General features: G+C 41.3%; 1 protein-coding gene across 1 annotated transcript in view; it reads right to left on the bottom strand.

The window, feature by feature from the left end:
- Nucleotides 1-6,430: 6,430 nt before the first annotated feature.
- The window catches only part of LOC124804704 (protein groucho), a 721,164-nt gene continuing 705,926 nt past the window's right edge, over nt 6,431-21,668 (bottom strand). Inside the window, exon 18 of the mRNA XM_047264963.1 lies at nt 6,431-8,949. Within this exon, the coding sequence (XP_047120919.1) occupies nt 8,842-8,949 (108 nt within the window). The 3' untranslated portion in view covers nt 6,431-8,841. The remainder of the gene's footprint in view (nt 8,950-21,668) is intronic.

Genomic DNA, 21,668 nt, shown 5'->3' with positions numbered 1-21,668 from the left:
AAGTCTAAAACCATTGCAAAATGATGTACAGTGTTTTCACACACTGATTTACAAACCAGTAATTCCTGTACCCCTACAAATTCAATCACTGTGGTGGACGTCAGCAACAACGAAGCCCCCAATATGCATACACTGAAACCAGGTATTACCATTTTGTTACTGAACAATGTGTCACCTCTCTCCCTCTCACAGCTCATCACAAATCAAAGTGAAATTGCTGCTGTTGCCCACAAACTGACAATAAGACTGTAAAACAACATGGGAACCAAGTTAGTAGGCTGCTGACATACTAGTGACATTAAAATCCCATCAAGCTGTTATGAATGCAGGTAAAAATTGCACATATACAAATGAAATTACACAATTTCAGAGACTTTACTGTTCTCATAAAGATATGATTTTATGCTTATAGAGTGAAGTAACGAGTGAAAATTTGTACCAAGGCCAGGAATCAAACCCAGGTTTCCTGCTTGCTAGGTATGTGCGTCACTGAGCCACCTTGGCACAGCAGTTAGCACAACTGCATGGATTACCCTGGAATGTCTCCTTCCTCAATCCAAATTCTCACTGCAGCCCTAGTCTGCTTTAAATTCCCCCTTACATACAAGCATTTTGCATAATTTCATTTCTAGAAGTAACTGCACCTGGATTTCAGGCCAGGATAATCTGTGCAAGTGTGCTAACCACTGTGCCAAGGTGGCTTAGTGGCTAATCCACCTGCCCTGTAAGCTGTTTCAGTCTGGGTGTATAAAAACTGTGCATGCAAAGAAAAGCAGAACTTCATAAATTGCAAATGTTAAGTCTCTCACACTGATCTAAAGCATAATAAGGTTTTTATGGGCAGAGTGATAAGATGTGCAAGTCGAAGATTTTAAAAATAGCAGCAAGGGTTTTGTCTTGGAGCCTATCATAAACCTTCAGGAATTAGATACCACGAATGTATTTGCATGAACCAATTATCACCTTGTCTGTGTAGCTGTCAAATCCATGAATGCATTGCAAATTTTCAGTCTGTCCTCGGGATGCTTATATTTTATTTTTGTAGAGGCAAATAGTGATTTCCAGCAGCTGCTATGTGAGTGTAGATTAATTTTTTTGTGTGTGTGTGTTTCACAAAATAATCATTTTGGTCTTCTTCTAATTTCACAAATTGAGCAAGAATGAGGCTGTTTAAATCCAACTGGTCACTAAAGTTCACTTGAATATGCAAAGCACACACATATGATCAACAAATAGAGTTTCCCTAACTAAATTTCTTTAGGGTTGCTGCCTTTAACAACACACCGTTTATTATTTTCAGTTTGACCAACACACCATCTACTGCTACTACATTTATTAGTTAGTTCCACTTTTGTTGTTAACATGACTCTCTTTCTTATGTGGCACATATGTACTTCAAAATAATTTTTCATCAGAAATTTTTGTTCATCCAGTAAGCAATTAAATTTTTATGTCATTGCTGTCTTCTTTCAACATCTCTCTTTTAATAAATGTACAACACTACTTTTGGAATGATAAACTCTTACCAACAATGATAATGTTTGCTTGTGCACCTCTCTCAGATGTCCACCTAGTGCTGAAATGGCAGCATGCAAGGGGCAATGCTGCAAAGTGTTCTCCCTCTTTCTCTCTCTGTGCAGAATGCTGCACTAAGTCATCACCTTACTTGTACACCACTCAAGTACACAAATAATACACTTTATCATCAGTTTGAGAAACCTCGCCATTTCAGAAATACTTTGTATTTGTTTGAAGCTGTTTAACATGGATGATCATCACCAGACAGAGTTAAATGACATGAGTTGACAGAAACCACTAGAGAGAGATGCATAAGAAAATGTGTGCATATGTAGAAAAGTTTAAAAAGAAGCAAAATAGAAAATATATACTGGCAACTGCAAATAAGTTTAATTGTGCAATGAATATAGCTTATAAATTGGTAAGATTTTGTTAAAAAATCTCCCATCATATCAGTATTCTTTAATATAAAAGTAAATGTTTGAAAAATTTAAGGAGTGCAGTGATTATGGTCTGATTGTCCATGATCGGCCAAAGAATGCAGTTTTAAATGCATTGAATCAAAAACTTTTGTATATAGATTTAAAAGAGAAAACCACATAAACTCCCAAAAGATTAGTTTGTACAAAAGGGAACGAAGGACGAAAAAGACATTAAGTGGTCTGCAGCAGCATTTGTACACACCTTAATCACAAGTGACAGGTATAGAGGAAACAGTATTTTCTATACAGATCCAATCATGATTTGAATATGAAACGGCAAGTAGGCAAACTTTATAGAATGTAAGAGAAAAGCATATGTATGCTGTGGTGAAATCTATATTATCTGTAACATATTCTCAGACTGTCCGACTTCATATGCCATCTGCTGAATTTTTTGGTAAGAAGCTGTACATTTGTTTTCAAGAACAAAAAGGACAATTCAGGCCAAAGGTGAGACATGGGAAACTCCTCTTAACATGGTTGTTGATGTTAGCACCCGTAGTAAACTTAAATGGAATCTATTCTCAGTTGATTAAAAAATGTTTGAATTCCAGATTCAAAAGGCAACTCCTTACTTTTGCTTGATTCTTGGACTAGGCAGTCCATGGAGCTACATTTTAAGAACCTGCAATTCAGAAATCCTTAAACTGAAAATGCATTCACAATACATCCAGCCATTTGACGTCTACTTTTTCAGGCAACATAAACTTGTTGTTCACAGGCATGAGTACAGCATTAGAAATTGAGATGTTGCAAGTTACACATGACCTAGTATTAACCCCTTAACATAATGATGCTTTTTTTAAAAATTATGTTCCAAAAAATAATATATTTTTTACTGATGAAAAACATTCTACAATTAATGACATTACATATAGACACATAAAAGTAGCTTTTAATGCCCAAAATAATGAGTTACAAAATTTTTAAGATCAACACTAGTAAAATTGTGAGATACTCATGCACTGGACTTTGAAAATATCCTGAAACTTGAAGACTTTTGTAGTTTCTGTGTAGCTGTGAAGTCTAACCACGTATTTCACAATGGTTTCCTGTGAACATAAGTCTTGAAGCAACTGGCTGAAGCGCAGTTGATGTATTTATCTCACGTCACTGGCAAGCACTTGTCACTCAACTGATGAACTGTCATCACTTCCAGTCTCTAATGAAGTAAGATCACTTTCTTCTTCACTTTCTGAGCCACTAAATTCGATGTCAAACTCAGGATCACTATAGCCATGCTTTTTTTAAAGCACTGCCTGAACAGCAACACATGAGAGAGGCTGAAAGCACGTTTTGTTGACAAGTATCCAAAGCTGCACATAGTAAAGATGATATTTAGTGGCAACCACCTCAACTAAAACACAACAGCCCCACTACAAATGTAGTACCAGGAGCTCTCTACTGGCTGAACTCTTTAAATCTCAGTGCTGAAACAAATATAAGCAAGGCTTCATTTTTTCGAAGATCTGTTCAGCCCGAGTATACTCGAGATTTTAAGTTTCTGTCAAAATAATAAATATGAGATAAGTTGGGGTTTTATGTTAAGGGTTAATAACTTCATTCAGTTATTTACCGCCAAGTGTCTTTACCAGTTTTCAAGGACATGGTCCTTTATGCCTGGAAGACCAGTGGATATGCGACAGAGAAAACTGATTTGAATTCCAATAGCATACTTAAATCAGTGTTACGTGTACCAAATAGTGATTGTTGTATCAAACATTGTGAATACTGTGCTGTTATTAATTGTCTGTACTGTTCTCAGAAGTTCTGCTTTGAACATTTTGTAATCAGACCTCATTATCACATATGAACACCATCATATTATAGAGCAAAATACACCATTTATGTTCATATTAATGTATGTTTGTATGTATGTATGAATGAATGTAGGTAGGTAGGTACATATGCATGTTACAGGATGAAAACAAATGTATCCGTTAGTGTTTACACACTGTACAGTGTATTGCAGAGTTTATTTTCAGATTGGACTAACACTGCCACTTGCCTGCAAAATGGATATCTGGTCTATGAATGCATGGCCTTACTGATTGAAAACTAGGCACTTCCGTAACAGGATATCAACACCACTGCATTCACTGACTCAAACTGAGCTTGATACGTTAGTTTTTCCCAAACAAGACTTATACAGTTGAAGCATATCTATCTTGAAAGATTATCATGAATTGCATGGAGAAATCAAGCAACAGGACAAGCTGGCTTTAGAACAAACAACTTGAAAGTTGTGAACAAAACTAGCAATGAAAATTATTACTGTGTTGCCTGACTAAAAGCAAAAAAATAAAAATAAAAATAAAAAAAATAAAAAAAAAATAAAAAAAAATAAAATGTATCCCAACAGTCCTCCAGAAGCTGAATAATTATTCAGTTTGTTCAAATACTCAGGAAAATATGGTGGAAGATCAAGAATTCATAGAGAATTAAGCAAGGGTGCAATGGGTTGCAGAAACTATTGTTAGTAGTTTCAGAGAAAGTTATCAAGTCTTTATATTGGGAAAAATAAGAAGAAATATCGGTTAATGCACCACACCTGAACCACCTTTTTTTGCTGATGACACATTTTCATTTTCCTCATGTTTTTAACAATTAATGGAAGAAGTTAACAGAGCAAACAGGACAGGTGGCAGTAGCTTTCAAATGCCTTTGGAAGTTGTGACCCCCATTGTAATAATAGCCTTTACACAGGTCCAGTTGGTTCTCCACATAATTGGAGAAGTATCAGACCAGTCCTTAACCCCAGCACTGGCTGGGTGAAGGGGGTGTTCAACTTTTACTTTCTAAAATAAAAATTTACTTGAGAACTAATTTGGACGCATAATTCACCACACACACTGAAGAAAAATAGAGAACATAAAGTATTTGCAGATCTTATTGTAGTAAACAACTTAAAATGAATGTGTGTGTACCTAAAGGATGTCAAACAATATGAAAAATAAAGATGGGATACTGCCCTTCATTTCCTTTGACATGGTATACTAACAATAATAATCATTCTGCGTAAGATGTTGTAGTAATTTCATATCATGTGCCAATTTTTAAAAGCATAAATTATACGGGATGGGGCAGATGAAAATGGCCTGGAGAACAGACTTCTAAGGTACAAAGAGAAATAAACACAGTACTAACCTGACTACAGCAGGTGTTGAAAGTGACCACCACTCATCTCTTGGCACTTTTGGGCCCAGGTCGGCAAGTTGCTGGAGGAGAATCATTGCTGCTAGAATTGCTGCAATCTCATTCAAAATGTTCTGTTGCACTTCTTGAAGACTATGAGGGTCATTGCGATATGCCTTAGACTTGAGAGCTCCCCAAACACAGTAATCACACACTGTCAGATCTGGTGACCTGGGTGGCCAGCTAGGGCCACAACAAGACTGACCTCTGCTAACAACTCTGCCAGGTATTAATATTATGTAAATGTGCTCTAATGTTTGGTTGGGTGTGTGGGCAGCTGCTCCATCCTCTTGGTAGTAACTGTAGGTATTTTCCTCCTCCATTAATGCATACATTCAGATCCAGTCTTAGCCACTCATCCAGGCCAATTTTATTTGTCCCACGCTGTAGTATTCCATATAAACATTGCAGATCTTGTAATATATCTCTAGTGGTTTTTAAAATAATAGAGAACTTTTAGAATTTGAAAAAGGCCTAACATTTATTGCAATAGCTGCATTTTTTACAGTTGTATTTTTCTTAATAATAAATGGTAACATTTTTTAAAATTATTACCAGCAGCAGGAAATTAAATTTGTAGCATGTATGTAATATTTTCAGTTTTTTATTAGAAAAAAATTCTATATTTTCTTTCATTCATTTGGTTTCTTTATTGTACATGAATGTCATCTGCTGAAAGAAAATGTATTCTGCTTCAGTTAAAAAAATCCATTATCTGTGCAGCTTATGAAAGAAACCCCTGAGATAAACATAGCAAATAGTCACTTCACATTTTGTTTTGTTAGTTTCTGTAATAAGAGGTGCCCATTACAGGGCTTATATTTAAAATGTAACAGGCTTACATCATGAAATACTGTTACAATACATAATGTGTACAAAATAAAACTCTGAGGAGATAATGTGTCAACTGCATAGTCAAGGCAGAATATCCATAAAAACAAATGTGAATGTCGTAAAACACACTCCCTTTATTATGTCTGTCTGTGGGTTGCAATGATGCAATGCAATCAGATGTTCAACAACAAATAGACCTATTAGCATGAGAGTTTGAAACAGTTCTCATACTGCCAAGCATTTTAATTAACAGAGATGTGATCAACAAAAAAAAGAGAAAAAAAGCACACTTAATTCGTGCTGAGGTATCTGTCATGTTACATCATCTGACAAAGCAAAATTAATTGAATTAAACTTCCACTATCACACTGCACCATTTCAAAAGAAAAAAAAAAATCAGGTTGACTTCAAAAATATGTAATTTGATCCAAATAACATTCACACATACAGATCTTGATCTTCTGAGATGCTAGTATAAATGTGACAGGAAGGGTTTAAATTGGTGTGCTACAGCTAACCATACTTTCAGAAAAATAAATCCCTGATTTACATCAACTGGCTGTGCCTGTTATTGCATTCTGAGTTTGATACATTTGTTATTCCTCCATTACAACTAATGGATTAAAATGCACTGATTGCTGTGAAGTACACTGTCCAGAAAAAATTGAGTTTTGTAATTTACATTTTCAATGCCTGTAACAACAATGGCTAACAAAATAATTGTAACATTCAATGGTTCCTTTCTGTAGAACTGCAAATGAAGGATCAAATATGGCCTGAATGGTTCAAAGACATAACAATTCTATTTCTTAGTTGACTATTTGAATCATAATTTTGATGAACTAATTGCCAGAATCTACCTAATCCTTAAAAAAATACAGTAATACAACACTGTTATCTCAATTCCTTCCCCATATACAGAAAACTGTGGTAACATATGATTCAAGGAGTGTAATGGTTTTTAATTTGCAAAATTTTCATAGTCATCTTAGTCATTTTTGTGAGCTCACATATACCTGGTGCCTCCCTCCTCATCCACATACTATCTCCTGACACATTTTCAAGATATGTCTCCCTTGTAACAAGAATGAGGGCTACAAAATGAAAACAAATCCCACAATCAGTTATATATTAAATTTTCAAGTGCGGGGGTAACCAGGAGGGATTCTATTTACAGTTATACAGAAAGCACCTGATACAGGCAAATCTACAATTTTTTTCAAATTTCTCTTTGCTGAAAGAAATTACACTGCAGTGATATTACTCTTCAAAATAAAGTTACAAACAAAATTATCCAACATGGATATATATATAGAGAGAACAAATCCTATTCAAAATCGAGAACATACATTCCCTTAACATCTGATGGATGTATTTAGAAACAAAAATAAATTCTCTCTCTCTCTCTCTCTCTCTCTCTCTCTCTCTCTCTCTCTCTCTCTCGCTCTCTCTCTCCTCCACCTCCTCCTTCTCCTCCTCTATCCTTCAAGTTAATCAAACCTGCTGCCAGTCATTGGCACATTATTTTGACTAGGCACCTTCCAGTCATCTTCAGGTGAGCCAGTGAAGACTTTAGATGATTTCCCCCATCCCACAATTAATTACCATGGTATGTGTATTCCACATATGCATTAAGATAGTAATGGGAAACTGATCTCACTACCCAGCAGGCAGCACCCAGTGGTGGGTCAGCTAGTAACGTAGTGCGGTCAATCTCCCACTGCTATCTTAAACATGTGTGGAATATACACAGCATGATAATAATAAACTGTGATATGAGGAAAATCATCTTGAGTGTTCGATGGCTCATCTGAAGATGACTGGCAGGTGCCCAGTGGAATTATCATGGACTGTAATTAACAACAGCCAGCAGCGAACCCAAAACTTCTTTGAATATTCACTCCACCAAGAAAAATCACCCAAGTTCATCAGAGTTCTCATTTAAACTCATCTCTCCTTGACAGCTAAAGTTACAAAAGTGCATGTTTTACTACGCATGTGTGCTTTCTTTCCTTGTGGTATACATAAGCAAGCACTCATGTAGATACATTTGTGACCAGTAAATGGGGCGAAAATTTACAGGCATTGATAATATAAGAGCCATACCTTAAGGCTCATTTTTGCCACAGTTCCTTAAAAATTAAACAAAGGAATGTACACAGGAAATAACATCTCTACAGCTAGAGAGCCTTGGAAGTCAGTCACTTAATTAACACAGATTGATGGCATGTAAAAGATTTTTCTGTTGTAGTAAAAATACTGTCAACTATTGGAGAACAATATTATGTTCATTATTAACACACTAACCCCTGCTTATTTAAATAGCACGAAATCATTCGTACTATTATCCTTTAAGCTTTCATGTACTGTAATACAAGAAATTTAACATTCACAACTTTATTTTATTCTAATTCTTTCTGTGACATTCATTCAAACATACATGTGCAATGGCATCACAAGCATGCACACACATGCACACACATGAACATGCGCACGCACGCACACGCGAGCACGTGCACACGCCCACACACACACACACACACACACACACACACACACACACACACACACTCTTTTTGTTAAAGAGAAAAATAATTTAAGTTCAGATACTTTGAAATTAAAACTAAAATAGCTGTCATTGGCAATCATCTTTGTAGATGATTTCAAGAATACTGTTTTCATACTTTGTTCATCTCTGTTGATGTCCATTTCAGTTTCAATGACAAATAATGTAACAATCTGAAACTCCAAATAAAACAAGGGAGTAGGAAAATTATTTCAGTATTACATTATGAAGAAATTTTTTATAACATTAATAAATAACTTCATAAACTGTAGCCTTTTTGTCACCCGAACCAGTCACTATGTATTTATCATCAGCTGATATGTCACAGCTCAGCACCGATGATGATTCTTTTGACTGCAAAAAGAAGTAAAGATTTCATCAGATTCTCGCATAATGTAAGTGAAAAAAAAAAAAATTGTAATCTTGAGATTTCAGGATAAAATATTCATCAGGCAGCAAAGAAATACTACAAGAAAATGTATAAATTCAAAACAGATAGTCCACAGTAGTGTAAGATCCTGTGGCTGCTGGGGTATGACAGGAATTAAACCTACCAAGTATTTATGTGACTCTCTACAGTTTTTGTGTTAAACAATATCAAGTAATGTAAAATTCAGGATGGACAATATTATGGAAAATATTGATTACTACTCACTATATAACACAGATGTTGAGTTGCAGACAGGCACAACAAAAAGACTGTCAAACAAGTAAGCTTTCAGCCGAAAAGGCCTTCTTATATGCGTGCGAGTGCCAGCCCCCCCCCCCCCCCCCCCCCCACACACACACACACACGTGCGTGCACATGAGCATGTGAACATAACTCGCACACACGTGACCACTGTGTCTCTGCCTGCTGAGGCCAGACTGTGAGTAGTTGCACATGATGGGAAGAAGCAATCTGAGTAGTGGGGGTAAGGAGGGGAGGGAGAGGGAGAGAAGGGTAGGGGTGGGGGACAGTAAAGTGCTGCTTGTGGGAGCATACAGGGACGTGGTGTGGAGAGGGTATCACAGTTGGTTGCAATTGGGATGTTAGACGGAGGGCAAGAAAAGGGGAGGGGAGTGGAAAAGGATTGAAGTAAAAAGACTGTGGGTGCGTTGGTGGAATAAGGGCTGTGTAGTGCTGGAATTGGAAGACAGAAGTGGACAGATAGGCACTGGAGAATGACTAACAAAGGTTGAGGCCAGGTGGGTTACGGAAAAGTAAGATATATTGCAGGAAGAGTTCCCACCTGCGCAATTCAGAAAATTTAGTGTTGGTAGGAAGGATCCAGATAACAAAGGCTTTGAAGCGGTCATTGAAATGAAGAATGTTGTGTTGGGCAGTGTGCTCAGCAACTGGGTGGTTCAGCTGTTTCTTGGCCACAGTTTGTCACCGGCCATTCATGTGGGCAGACAGATTCTTGACAGTCACACAGCACATTGGTTGCAGCTTAACTTATAGTTCACATGACTGGTTTCACAGCCTTGCCTTTGATGGGATATGTGATGGTGGGAGGAAGTATGGGACAAGTCTTGCACCTAGGTCTATTACAGGGACATGAGCCATAAGGCAAGGAGTTGGGTGCAATGGTTGTGTAGAGACAGACAATGATATTGTGTCAGTTCAGTAGGCAGCAGGATACCACTGTGGGTGGGGTGGGAAGAACAGTGGGTAGGACATTCCTCATTTCTGGGCACAATGAGAGGTAGTTGAAACCCTCGTAGAGAACCTTACTCAGTTGCTCCAGACCTAGGTGGTACTGAGTCATGAGGCAAATGCTCAACTGTGGCTGTATGGTAGGACTTTGGGTGGTGGGTTATGACTAGAGAAACAAGTCATGGGATATCTGTTTCTGTACAAGGCTGGGAGGGTAATTATGGTCTGTGAAGGACTCAGTGAGGCCCTTGGTATATTTCAAGAGAGACTGCTCCTCATTACAGATGCGACGACCACGGGTGGCTAAGCTGCATGGAAGGGTCTTCTTGGTATGGAATGGGTAGAAACTGTTGAAGTGGAGGTATTGCTGGTGGTTGGAGGTTTGATATGGATGGAGTACTGATGTAGCAAACTTTGAGGTGGAGGTCAACATCAAGGAAGGTGGATTGTTGGGTTGGGGAAGACCAGGTGAAGGAAATGGAGGAGAAGATGTTGAGGTCCTGGAGGAATGTGGGTAGTGTGTCATCATCCTCAGTCCAGATCACACAAATGTTGTCAATGAATCTGAACCAGATAATGAGTTTGGGATTCTGGGTGGTGAGAAGGGGTTCCTCTAGATGGCCCATGAAAAGGGTGGCATAGGATGGTGCCATGCGGGTACCCATTGCCATGCCCTGAATTTGTTTGTAGGTGATGCTGTCAAAGGAGAAGGAATTGTGGGTGAGGACATATCTGGTCATGGTGACCAGGATGGACGTTGTAGGTTTGGAATCCATTGAGCCTTTGGAAAGGTAGTGTTTAATGTCCGCAAGGCCAGGGGCATTAGGGATGTTAATGTAAGGGGAGATGGCATCAAAAGTGAGGAGAAGGGCACCATGTGGTAAAGGAACAGGACTGTGGAGAGTCGGTGAGGAAACTGTTGGTATCTTTTATACAGGGTGGAAGGTTGTGGGTAATAGGCTGGAGGTGTCTATGAGAATGGAGATTCTCTCAGTGGGACACAGTAACTGGCCAGAATGGCGTGTCCTGGGTGTTGGATTTATGGACTGTAGGAAGCATTTAGAAAGTGGAAGTGCAGGGAGTGCTAAGTTTGAGGAGAGAGACAGACTCTGGGGTGCTGCTGGTTTTCTGGAATGGAGTCACTGTGGTATGGTTTGCAGGTAGACAAATGTGATAGCTGTCAGAGCCCTTCTGCCAGGTGATCCTTGCAGTTCAAAACAACAATGGTGGAGCCTTTGTCAGCAGGTTAGATAATAAGGTCGGGATCAGTTTTTAGGTGGTGGTTTGTGGTTCTTTCTGCAGATGTACTTGTTTGACAGTCTTTTTGTTGTGCCTATCTGTGACTCAATGTCTCCTCCGTAAGGTGAGTAGTAATCTATCCTTTCCACAACATTGTCATTATTCCATTCTGAATTTTCTATTGTTTCATTTTGCCTAACGGATTTTCATCCATCCTGTAACCCAGAGCTGTTTTCCTTTGTTACTATTTTCTAGTGCATTACTATACACCGTCTGTCCTTCTTTCTCTTCTTTCCTGTGTTTTACGTGTCGCCTTCCTGCACTGCATGCTCTTACTTATGAGTCACACTGTACCAACTGTCTCATCCGCGCACAACAAAAGGCTACAAGGGTGCACTGATTGTCAGTGCAGCATCTCGTGTCCCACGTTTCTACTGCCGATATCATTAATCCTAGACCTTCAAATAGGTCATTCCCCCTGTGTCACTCCCGTATATTTTCATGTGTTATTTTCTGTACCTTCCTGTGCCACACAAACTTGTAACTCATGCTACCAACCCTTCCTCACCCCCCACTCCTTCACCTCTCGTATATCAGTTCTCACAAACTAACCTCATCTATCTGGTCACATCTGCTGTCCCTCTTTTCAGACATATCTGGCCACAGACCTGCAAGCAACATCACACTCTATTTTTTCTTTGATTTCTTTGTGTTATCACTCCAATTTCAGTGGATATTCACCTTTCACTATTGGCCTGGTTCCTTAGGTTTCATCTAGTTTCTGCATACTTCATCCATTCCGTTCTTTTAATGATTTTTCCCACATATTTTGGTGTACTTTAGTGAATTTTTTTCACGTGTATTTTTATGTTATTTATGTATTTTTACGCATTTTTAGCCTCCACCATGGGTCCTTGCTCCTTCCATCTGCACCAATACAGAAACACCTCCTTATCCCTAGCCAGAACCCTGTGCAACACACTGTTCCAGTGTTGTTGCCTGGACCATGGAATCCCCTGTAAACGGCCTTGCCCTCGAATTACCCATCTCCGGCTGCCATCCTTCCTTCCACAATGACCTCCGCCTGTACAGATTCTGCCAATTCTTAACCCTCACCAACATAGTCCTGCAAAACCATATCAATCAGGCCCAAACCACCTTGCAATACCTTCTCTCCATCTGCAAAATTCTCCTGCTATGCACTCCCATATTCCTGGATCGGTATTGCACATTGAATCTCGTGCCCTCCAGGAACCAGAGCAACATGCACAATGCGCCCTAAAAAAACTCTCCACCCTCATCACTTCCTACTCCTGCCTTGGACTGCCACAATCCATCACCTCTGCAACAACTTCCTACATTTACCCCACCCTCAAAAACTCCCTCCCACCACCATATAGACTTCAGAACCTAAACAGTCCCAAAACACAGTCATGAAGCTTTCTTCCAAAAGTCTTTGCGTCACAGAAGTATCAGTCCTTTCCAAAGGCCTCACCTTTTGCCCCGCTCCCAAATTCAATCGTGCTAGATTTGGTAAAGACCTTCTCTTCTTCTCCTGACTCCTACAGTGGAAACACTTTTTCGCCAACATCCCAACCAAAGACCAATATCAAACCCTGCCTGACTCAGTTCACTCCTCCATCCAACTTTGTGCCATCCCCACTGCCCCCCCAAATCACCTCCTGTTAACTTTCCACAATTTCTTAACCTTAACCTTGCCTCACTATCTTTCTCACAACCCTCAACATGCAAAATACACTAGCATCTGCAGAGAGAACCACAATGCACCACCTAAAAACTGATCCTCATCCTGACCTACTGACAAAGGTTCCATCACAGTTGTATCGAACTGCGCGGATTATCTGGCAGAAGGATCCGCCAGCTGTCAGATTCATCCCTCCTCACCCCTACCACTCCCTCGCACTGCTACCTTCTACATGCTTCACTAAGTCCATAAAACCAACCAGCCAGGATGCTCCATTGTGGCTGGTTTTGTGCCCCCACTGAGAGAACCTCTGCTCTCATAGACCAACATCTTTAGCCTATTACCCACAACCTACCATCCTATATAAAAGATACCAACCATTTCCTCCACCGACTTTCCACAGTTCCTGTTCCTTTAGCAAAAGGTGCCCTGCTTGTCACTACTAATGCCACCTCCCTTTACACTAACATCCCTAATGCCCATAGCTTTGTTGCAATTGAACACTACCATTCCCAACGCCCAGCAGATTCCATACCTACAACTTCCTACCTGGTCACCATGACCAACTCTATCCTCACCCACAATTACTTCTCCTTTGAAGACATCACCAACAAACAAATCCAGAGCATCGCAATGGGTATCCGCATGGCACCATCCGATCCGAAGGGCCATCTAGAGGAACCCTTCCTTGCCACCCATAATCCCAAACTCCTCACCTGGTTCAGTCACTGATGACATGTTAGTGATCTGGATCGAGGATCAGGACGCGCCATCCACATTCCTATAGCACATCAACACCTTCTTCCCCATTTGCTTCACCTGGGCCTCCTCAATCCAACAAGCCATCTTCCATGATGTCGACTTCCAACTCAAAGATTGCTACATCAGTAGCTCAATCCATATCAGACCTACCAACCACCAGCAATACCTCCACTTCAACAGCTGCTACACATGCTATGCCAAAAAGTCCCTTCCATGCAGTCTAGCTACCTGTGGCCATCACTTCTGTAGCGACGAACAGTCCCTCTTGAAATATGCAAATGGTCTCACTGAGGCCTTCACAGACCAAAATTATGCTCCCAACATTGTGTGTTATCTCTCTGGTCAACTGCCACCTCCTAAAGTCCCACCATCCAGCTGCAGAGGAGTTTTACCATTATCACTCAGTACCACCCAGGACTGGAGCAATTGAATCACATCCTCCTCCAGGGTTTCAACTACCTCATTGTGGCCTGTAATGAGGAATTTCCTACCCACTATCCTTCACATTGCACCCACATTGGTATTCTGCTGCCCACCAGACCTTACAATATTCTCCTACCTTACAATATTCTCCTCCATCCCTACACAACCTCTACTCCCAACCCCTTGCTTCATGTAACAGACCTAGAAACAAGACTGTCCCACACATCCTCCCACAATCACCTACTACAAGCACCTGTGAAACTAGTCATGTGATCCACAAGCTACGCTGCAATCACTGTGCTGTGATCTATGTGAGTATGACAGCCAATAAGTTGTCTGTTCGCATAAATGGCCACCGACAAACTGTGGCCAAGAAACAGCTGGACCACCCAATTGCTGAGTACATTGCCCAATGCAAAGTTCTTCATTCTATAGACTGCCTCACAGCCTGTGCAATCTGGATCCTTCCTATCAACAACAGCTTTTCTGAATTGTCCAGGTGAGAACTCTTCCTGCAAGATATCCTACGTCTCGTAACCCTCCCGACCACAACCTTCATTAAGTCATACATTAAATGTATTTGCTGTTGAAGATATGGATAACCATATAATGAGCTGTATAATGGAATGATGACAATGAAAACTTGTGCCAGACTGGATTTCCCACTTACTGCGATCAGCCACCTTACCATTTGCCTATGCGAGCATGATTCACAGCCAGACCCAAACCTCCATATGTTGTCAACCAAGTGTCTCTACTCTGAACTCGTACATCCATTACATATATTCCCATACAGGGATGACAATTTACTTTGAAGCTGCTTGCACTGTGTCTGTGGATAAATATGACATTGAAGTGCCTGTATCATTCCATTACACAGCTGGTGGTTATCGATATTCGCATGTGCAAATACATTTAATGTATTTCGCAACAGCTATAATCACTGCAGCGCCCATTCCAATGCATCCACAGTCTTTTTTATTTCTCTCCTTTTCTGTCCCCCTTCTCTCCCCCTGTCTGCACCTAGCAGGCGTACCCTCTCCCAACCATGGCTCTGTATGCTCCCACAAGCACCACTTTACTTTACTGTCACCCACCCCAATCCTGTTATCCATTCCCCTCTCTACCCCAGCCTCCTCCTTTCTGCCACCACAATGATTTCTTCTTCCCCCATAAACAGCTGCTCACAATCTGGTCTCGGCAGCCAAGACAGTGGTTGTGTGTGTGTGTGTGTGTGTGTGTGTGTGTGTGTGTGTGTGTGTGTGTGTGTGTGTGTGTGTTTGTCTATCTACTTTCGAAAAAGGTCTTTCTGGCCTAAAGCTTACTTGTTTGACACTCTTTTTGTTGTGCCCATCCGCAACTCAGCACCTCCGCTATGTGATGAGTAGCAGTCTATCCTTTCCATAATATTGTCATTAACTTTGTATATGTTTCTCATGTAATTCTGAAGATGAAAGTACTGTTCTACACCTTACAATTTCAAATGAAACCTAAAATTTACAATTCATTATTAAATAACCTAAACTGAATAAAGAAATGATGAATACACTTGTGAAAGATTCTAATATTATTGACTTACAATTGAAATAATATTGCTATGGACTAAACCACCTTAATTACTTTAAGTCTATTATACAAAATTAACACTGTGGCGCATATATAATTATACTAAAATAAATGATAAATTATAATTTAGTTAACAATATGAGGTAAATCTAATATGTATCTATTTATCTATATTTATCTAAAGTAACTACACTCCTGGAAATTGAAATAAGAACACCGTGAATTCATTGTCCCAGGAAGGGGAAACTTTATTGACACATTCCTGGGGTCAGATACGTCACATGATCACACTGACAGAACCACAGGCACATAGACACAGGCAACAGAGCATGCACAATATCGGTACTAGTACAGTGTATATCCACCTTTCGCAGCAATGCAGGCTGCTATTCTCCCATGGAGAAGATCGTAGAGATGCTGGATGTAGTCCTGTGGAACGGCTTGCCATGCCATTTCCACCTAGAGCCTCAGTTGGACCAGCGTTCGTGCTGGACGTGCAGACCGCGTGAGACGACGCTTCATCCAGTCCCAAACATGCTCAATGGGGGACAGATCCGGAGATCTTGCTGGCCAGGGTAGTTGACTTACACCTTCTAGAGCACGTTGGGTGGCACGGGATACATGCGGACGTGCATTGTCCTGTTGGAACAGCAAGTTCCCTTGCCGGTCTAGGAATGGTAGAACGATGGGTTCGATGACGGTTTGGATGTACCGTGCACTATTCAGTGTCCCCTCGACGATCACCAGTGGTGTACGGCCAGTGTAGGAGATCGCTCCCCACACCATGATGCCGGGTGTTGGCCCTGTGTGCCTCGGTCGTATGCAGTCCTGATTGTGGCGCTCACCTGCACGGGGCCAAACACGCATACGACCATCATTGGCACCAAGGCAGAAGCGACTCTCAACGCTGAAGACGACACGTCTCCATTCGTCCCTCCATTCACGCCTGTCGCGACACCACTGGAGGCGGGCTGCACAATGTTGGGGCGTGAGCGGAAGACGGCCTAACAGTGTGCGGGACCGTAGCCCAGCTTCATGGAGACGGTTGCGAATGGTCCTCGCCGATACTCCAGGAGCAACAGTGTCCCTAATTTGCTGGGAAGTGGCGGTGCGGTCCCCTACGGCACTGCGTAGGATCCTACGGTCTTGGCGTGCATCCGTGCGTCGCTGCGGTCCGGTCCCAGGTCGACGAGCACGTGCACCTTCCGCCGACCACTGGCGACAACATCGATGTACTGTCGAGACCTCACGCCCCACGTGTTGAGCAATTCGGCGGTACGTCCACCCGGCCTCCCGCATGCCCACTATACGCCCTCGCTCAAAGTCCGTCAACTGCACATACGGTTCACGTCCACGCTGTCGCGGCATGCTACCAGTGTTAAAGACTGCGATGGAGCTCCATATGCCACGGCAAACTGGCTGACACTGACGGCGGCGGTGCACAAATGCTGCGCAGATAGCGCCATTCGACGGCCAACACCGCGGTTCCTGGTGTGTCCGCTGTGCCGTGCGTGTGATCATTGCTTGTACAGCCCTCTCGCAGTGTCCGGAGCAAGTATGGTGGGTTTGACACACCGGTGTCAATGTGTTCTTTTTTCCATTTCCAGGAGTGTATTTATCTAAAGTAACTATTTATCTAAACAATGGGATTCTTCCAGAATATTGTTCAAGTGCATGTGATCTCAGTGATGTTTTGAATGAAGTGTTTTGAATGAAGTGTTTTGAATGAACAACAAGCATTCTATGCATTTAGTCAGTGGTAGTTTTGTCTTTATTGTCATGTTAGGATTTTATTTTCTAAAATAAGTAACTATAAAGTATCTTAACATGCATAGCAGAGTGATGAGTTAGGTTGCAAAAGATCTAGGAAGAGAATTTGAGCAAAATGAGTTAATACAATATTTTCAGTTTCTGCTGGTTTCAGGTGCTTAAATATCCGTACTCTGTCAGTGAAGTTCACTGTCACGACCTTTGATTATTGTGACTGCAAAGTGCTTCTTGGCGATACCAGTTAGAATACAATGCTGGCAACCAGTTGCTACACCTATCCATTTTAACATGTGCAAACTATGTCTAGCCCTACCTCACAATACATGTGCCCCTTGCTGTATGAATGGGATATTAAGGGTATGTATAATTTAGTATTGGAGGGCAGCGTGGAGGGTAAAAATCGTAGGGGGAGACCAAGAGATGAATACACTAAGCAGATTCAGAAGGATGTAGGTTGCAGTAGGTACTGGGAGATGAAGACGCTTGCACAGGATAGAGTAGCATGGAGAGCTGCATCAAACCAGTCTCAGGACTGAAGACCACAACAACAACAACAACATAATTGTGGATATGCCATCCTGCAAATAAACAATTTCAGCATTTCATTATTCTTACACAGAAGTAGCAGCACTTGTTGCTTCTGCCTGTTAATCTATAACTTGACTCATTCCACATTCTTTAAGGCTGTCTTTCATGATTGAATTTATTGAACTTTTTGAGTTAATGAATCTCTCTCTATTGTGTGCAACATCTATGTATTTACAGAATTTTGAATGTAGTAGATGTTCAGAATGATAAATTATTTTTACATGCCCCTTGAAAGCTGAATTTTCAAGAGAGGCCTGAGGATGCTCCCACTTAATTAAGTCCACCAATGACAAACAAAATGGAATAAATAGAAGCTTCTTACTTGGTTCTTCAGCAATCTGTGTTTACAGTTTGCAAATTGTAAAAACTGCTTTGAGAACTTTTTTATGTGGCTTAAAGTCTGGGCAACTATAAGGCATCAGATATGGCCTTTACGTAGTACATTTAAGTTTTCCAGACTGTATACTTTTATTCCAAGCAATGGTGACTTTCATGCAGAGAGAGGTCTGACTGGGCTTTCCATGTAATTCACTGCTGGGGCTTCCTCTACATTTTCTAGCTGAGGAACAGTCTTCCATCTGACCAAATAATAATCATTCAAGTCCCTGGTTTCATTACATTAAGAGGCAACATACTAGAGAAGGTTTCACTACTTCAGATCCTGTATGCGATGTGCTGGTATCACAAATGATGATACTTGAACCAGGATCAATGCAGCATCAATGCAATGGCATAAAAGTAACAGGCTATCTATGCAACAGCAAAATTCTACTCCAACTTAGTGCCCAAGTACTTAAAACTGTGCTAGAACTTGCACTGTATCTGCTACAATGTGTTGGTCAATAACAAATCTCACTGAGCAATCCATCAGTGTCATCTAATAACATGTGACTGTCTGACTGCGTAAGTAACACCACGATCAGATTGTGGGCAAACATGAAACCAATCACTGAGAAAACAGGTCACAGAGCAGCATAAGGAACAGTGATGAAGTTTGCTTATCAGCTCAATGTGGACAGATGAAGACCACAATGAAGATCAGAGAGATGATGGATATATACACTCAGTGATATTACAGACTGAACTCTATGGCCATGGGATAATGCTAGGAGGAGGTTACTGGTATCCAGGTTGGCAATGTTGCTGGAATAACTTAACTTCAGACTTTTCCCAAAGGATATGCTGTTCCATGGAATAATATGTTGGTTTGAATCACCTGTACAAGACCATCCAAGACACTGGATATGATTTGTAACCAAACAATTTAAATGTGGGCTAAATGTAATGGTTCACCCTTCATTTGCACTCGAGCTATTACGTGTTTCGCAAGCGGCATGAACAAATCTGCCACAATTATGGAATATTCTGATGAGAAAATTGCTATTTTTAAACTATTTGTATGTAACGAAACTTCCTGGCAGATTAAAACTGGGTGCCCGACCGAGACTCGAACTCGGGACCTTTGCCTTTCGTGGGCAAGTGCTCTACCATCTGAACTACCGGAGCACGACTCATGCCCGGCACTCACAGCTTTACTTCTGCCAGTACCTTGTCTCCTACCTTCCAAACTTTACAGAAGCTCTCCTGCGAACCTTGCAGAGCTAGCACTCCTGAAAGAAAGGATATTGCGGAGACCTGGCTTAGCCACAGCCTGGGGAATGTTTCCAGGATGAGATTTTCACTCTACAGCGGAGTGTGCATTGATACGAAACTTCCTGGCAGATTAAAACTGTGTGCCCGACCAAGACTCGAACTCGGGACCTTTGCCTTTCGCGAGCAAGTGCTCTACCATCCGAGCTACCGAAGCACGACTCACGCCCGGCACTCACAGCTTTACTTGTATTTAGCTTGAACAGTTCATAGGTGTACCACCAGTTCACAGTATCCAACAGGCACAATAATTCAATGGTCAGATATGTTGCCATTGTTGGGTGCGCTGACAAACTAAGTTCCTGAGGACGTGCGGCCACTAATATCGCCTGCCCCCATGAGCCACTCCCTTCACAGCCCCTGCCTGCTGTTGAGCATCAGCAGTCACAGAGATGCTAACATTGGTGTCTGTAATAGCATCAATGTAAGTTCACAGTCCGCCATTGTCTCCTGATCATTTTGTCTGCTGAGAGTCTTCTTTATTAAACTCAGTGCTGGTTCCCCAGCCTTGCTAAGATTATAGCTGCAATCTCTGTTGATGATATTGTCCCTGGTGCAAAGTTCTATGACCTTTCTAACAACGCTGCCCCAGTATCTGGAAGTTGGTGCCAAGATCCTGGTACATTTGTACTTCATCATGTGATTCTTGGACAAATAGTGGCCTGTAACTGCTGATTTGGTGGGATACATCAATCCGTGTGCCTCTGGTGGTCTCAGCAACAATCTTTGATGGCGTGCACTGTGTGTCCAATATATGTCTTCCTGCACTGACATGGAATCTCATATAAGCCGGCCTTCTGCAAACCAACATGATCTTTGATGCTTTCCAATAATGCTCATGTTTTATTGGGAAGGCAAAAGACAGTCTACACTTGGCAAAATAGGCATCCAATTTTTCCTGATCAGTATACAGTATAAAGGCAGTGGCTGCCTCTTTCTCCGTGGCTTCTTCTGCCTCCACAAGTTGTACTATTGTGGTGGGCTAGAGAGCGTGCCTAATCTGCCATTCTGAATACCTCTTTTCTCAGAATACAGTTCTAAGGTGTTCCAGCTTCTGAGGCAGACACTCTGTATCTGAAATGGTGCACGCCCTGTGTATTGGTGCATTTAGTACCACATTCCTCTGTGTTGGGTGGTGGCAGCTGCATGCACACAAACACAGGTCCGTGTGCATTTTCTTCTGATACAGACTGTGGTGCAGGGTGCCATCAGCTCTTTTGTTGACTATGATGTCCAGGAATCTTCTCTCTGCTTCAGTCTCCATAGTGTATTTGGTGTTGCGATGTACAGAGTTCAAATGTGTAAGGAAATCAAGGAGTTTGTCCCTTCCATGGAACCAGATTATCAAATGTGTTATCCACATAACAGGGAAAAAACGGGTTTTCATTTGGGTGATGCCAGGGCTTCCTCCTTGAAGTTCTCCATATACAAATTAGTGACCACAGCTGAGAGTGGGCTGTCCATTGCAACTCCTACCACCTCCTCATAGTATTCTCCATTAAACAAAAAATGCGTGAGGGCCAGGACATGCATGGGAAGGTCGGTGGTCTTCTCGTCAAATTTCTGGCCAATAGGTTCTACTGACTCTCATAGAGGTACCCTGGTGATTAATGAAATGACATCAAAGCTCACCATAATATCTAAGTCTTTCACCCGGAAGTTGCTGAGGCTTTTTACAAAGTCCACAGAATTGCAGATATGATGAGTGCATTTGCCCAAATAAGGGCTTAG

The sequence above is a fragment of the Schistocerca piceifrons genome, chromosome 7 (assembly GCF_021461385.2).
Source record: "Schistocerca piceifrons isolate TAMUIC-IGC-003096 chromosome 7, iqSchPice1.1, whole genome shotgun sequence".
Lineage (NCBI taxonomy): Eukaryota > Metazoa > Arthropoda > Insecta > Orthoptera > Acrididae > Schistocerca > Schistocerca piceifrons.
This window is presented reverse-complemented; position numbering and strand designations above follow the sequence as displayed.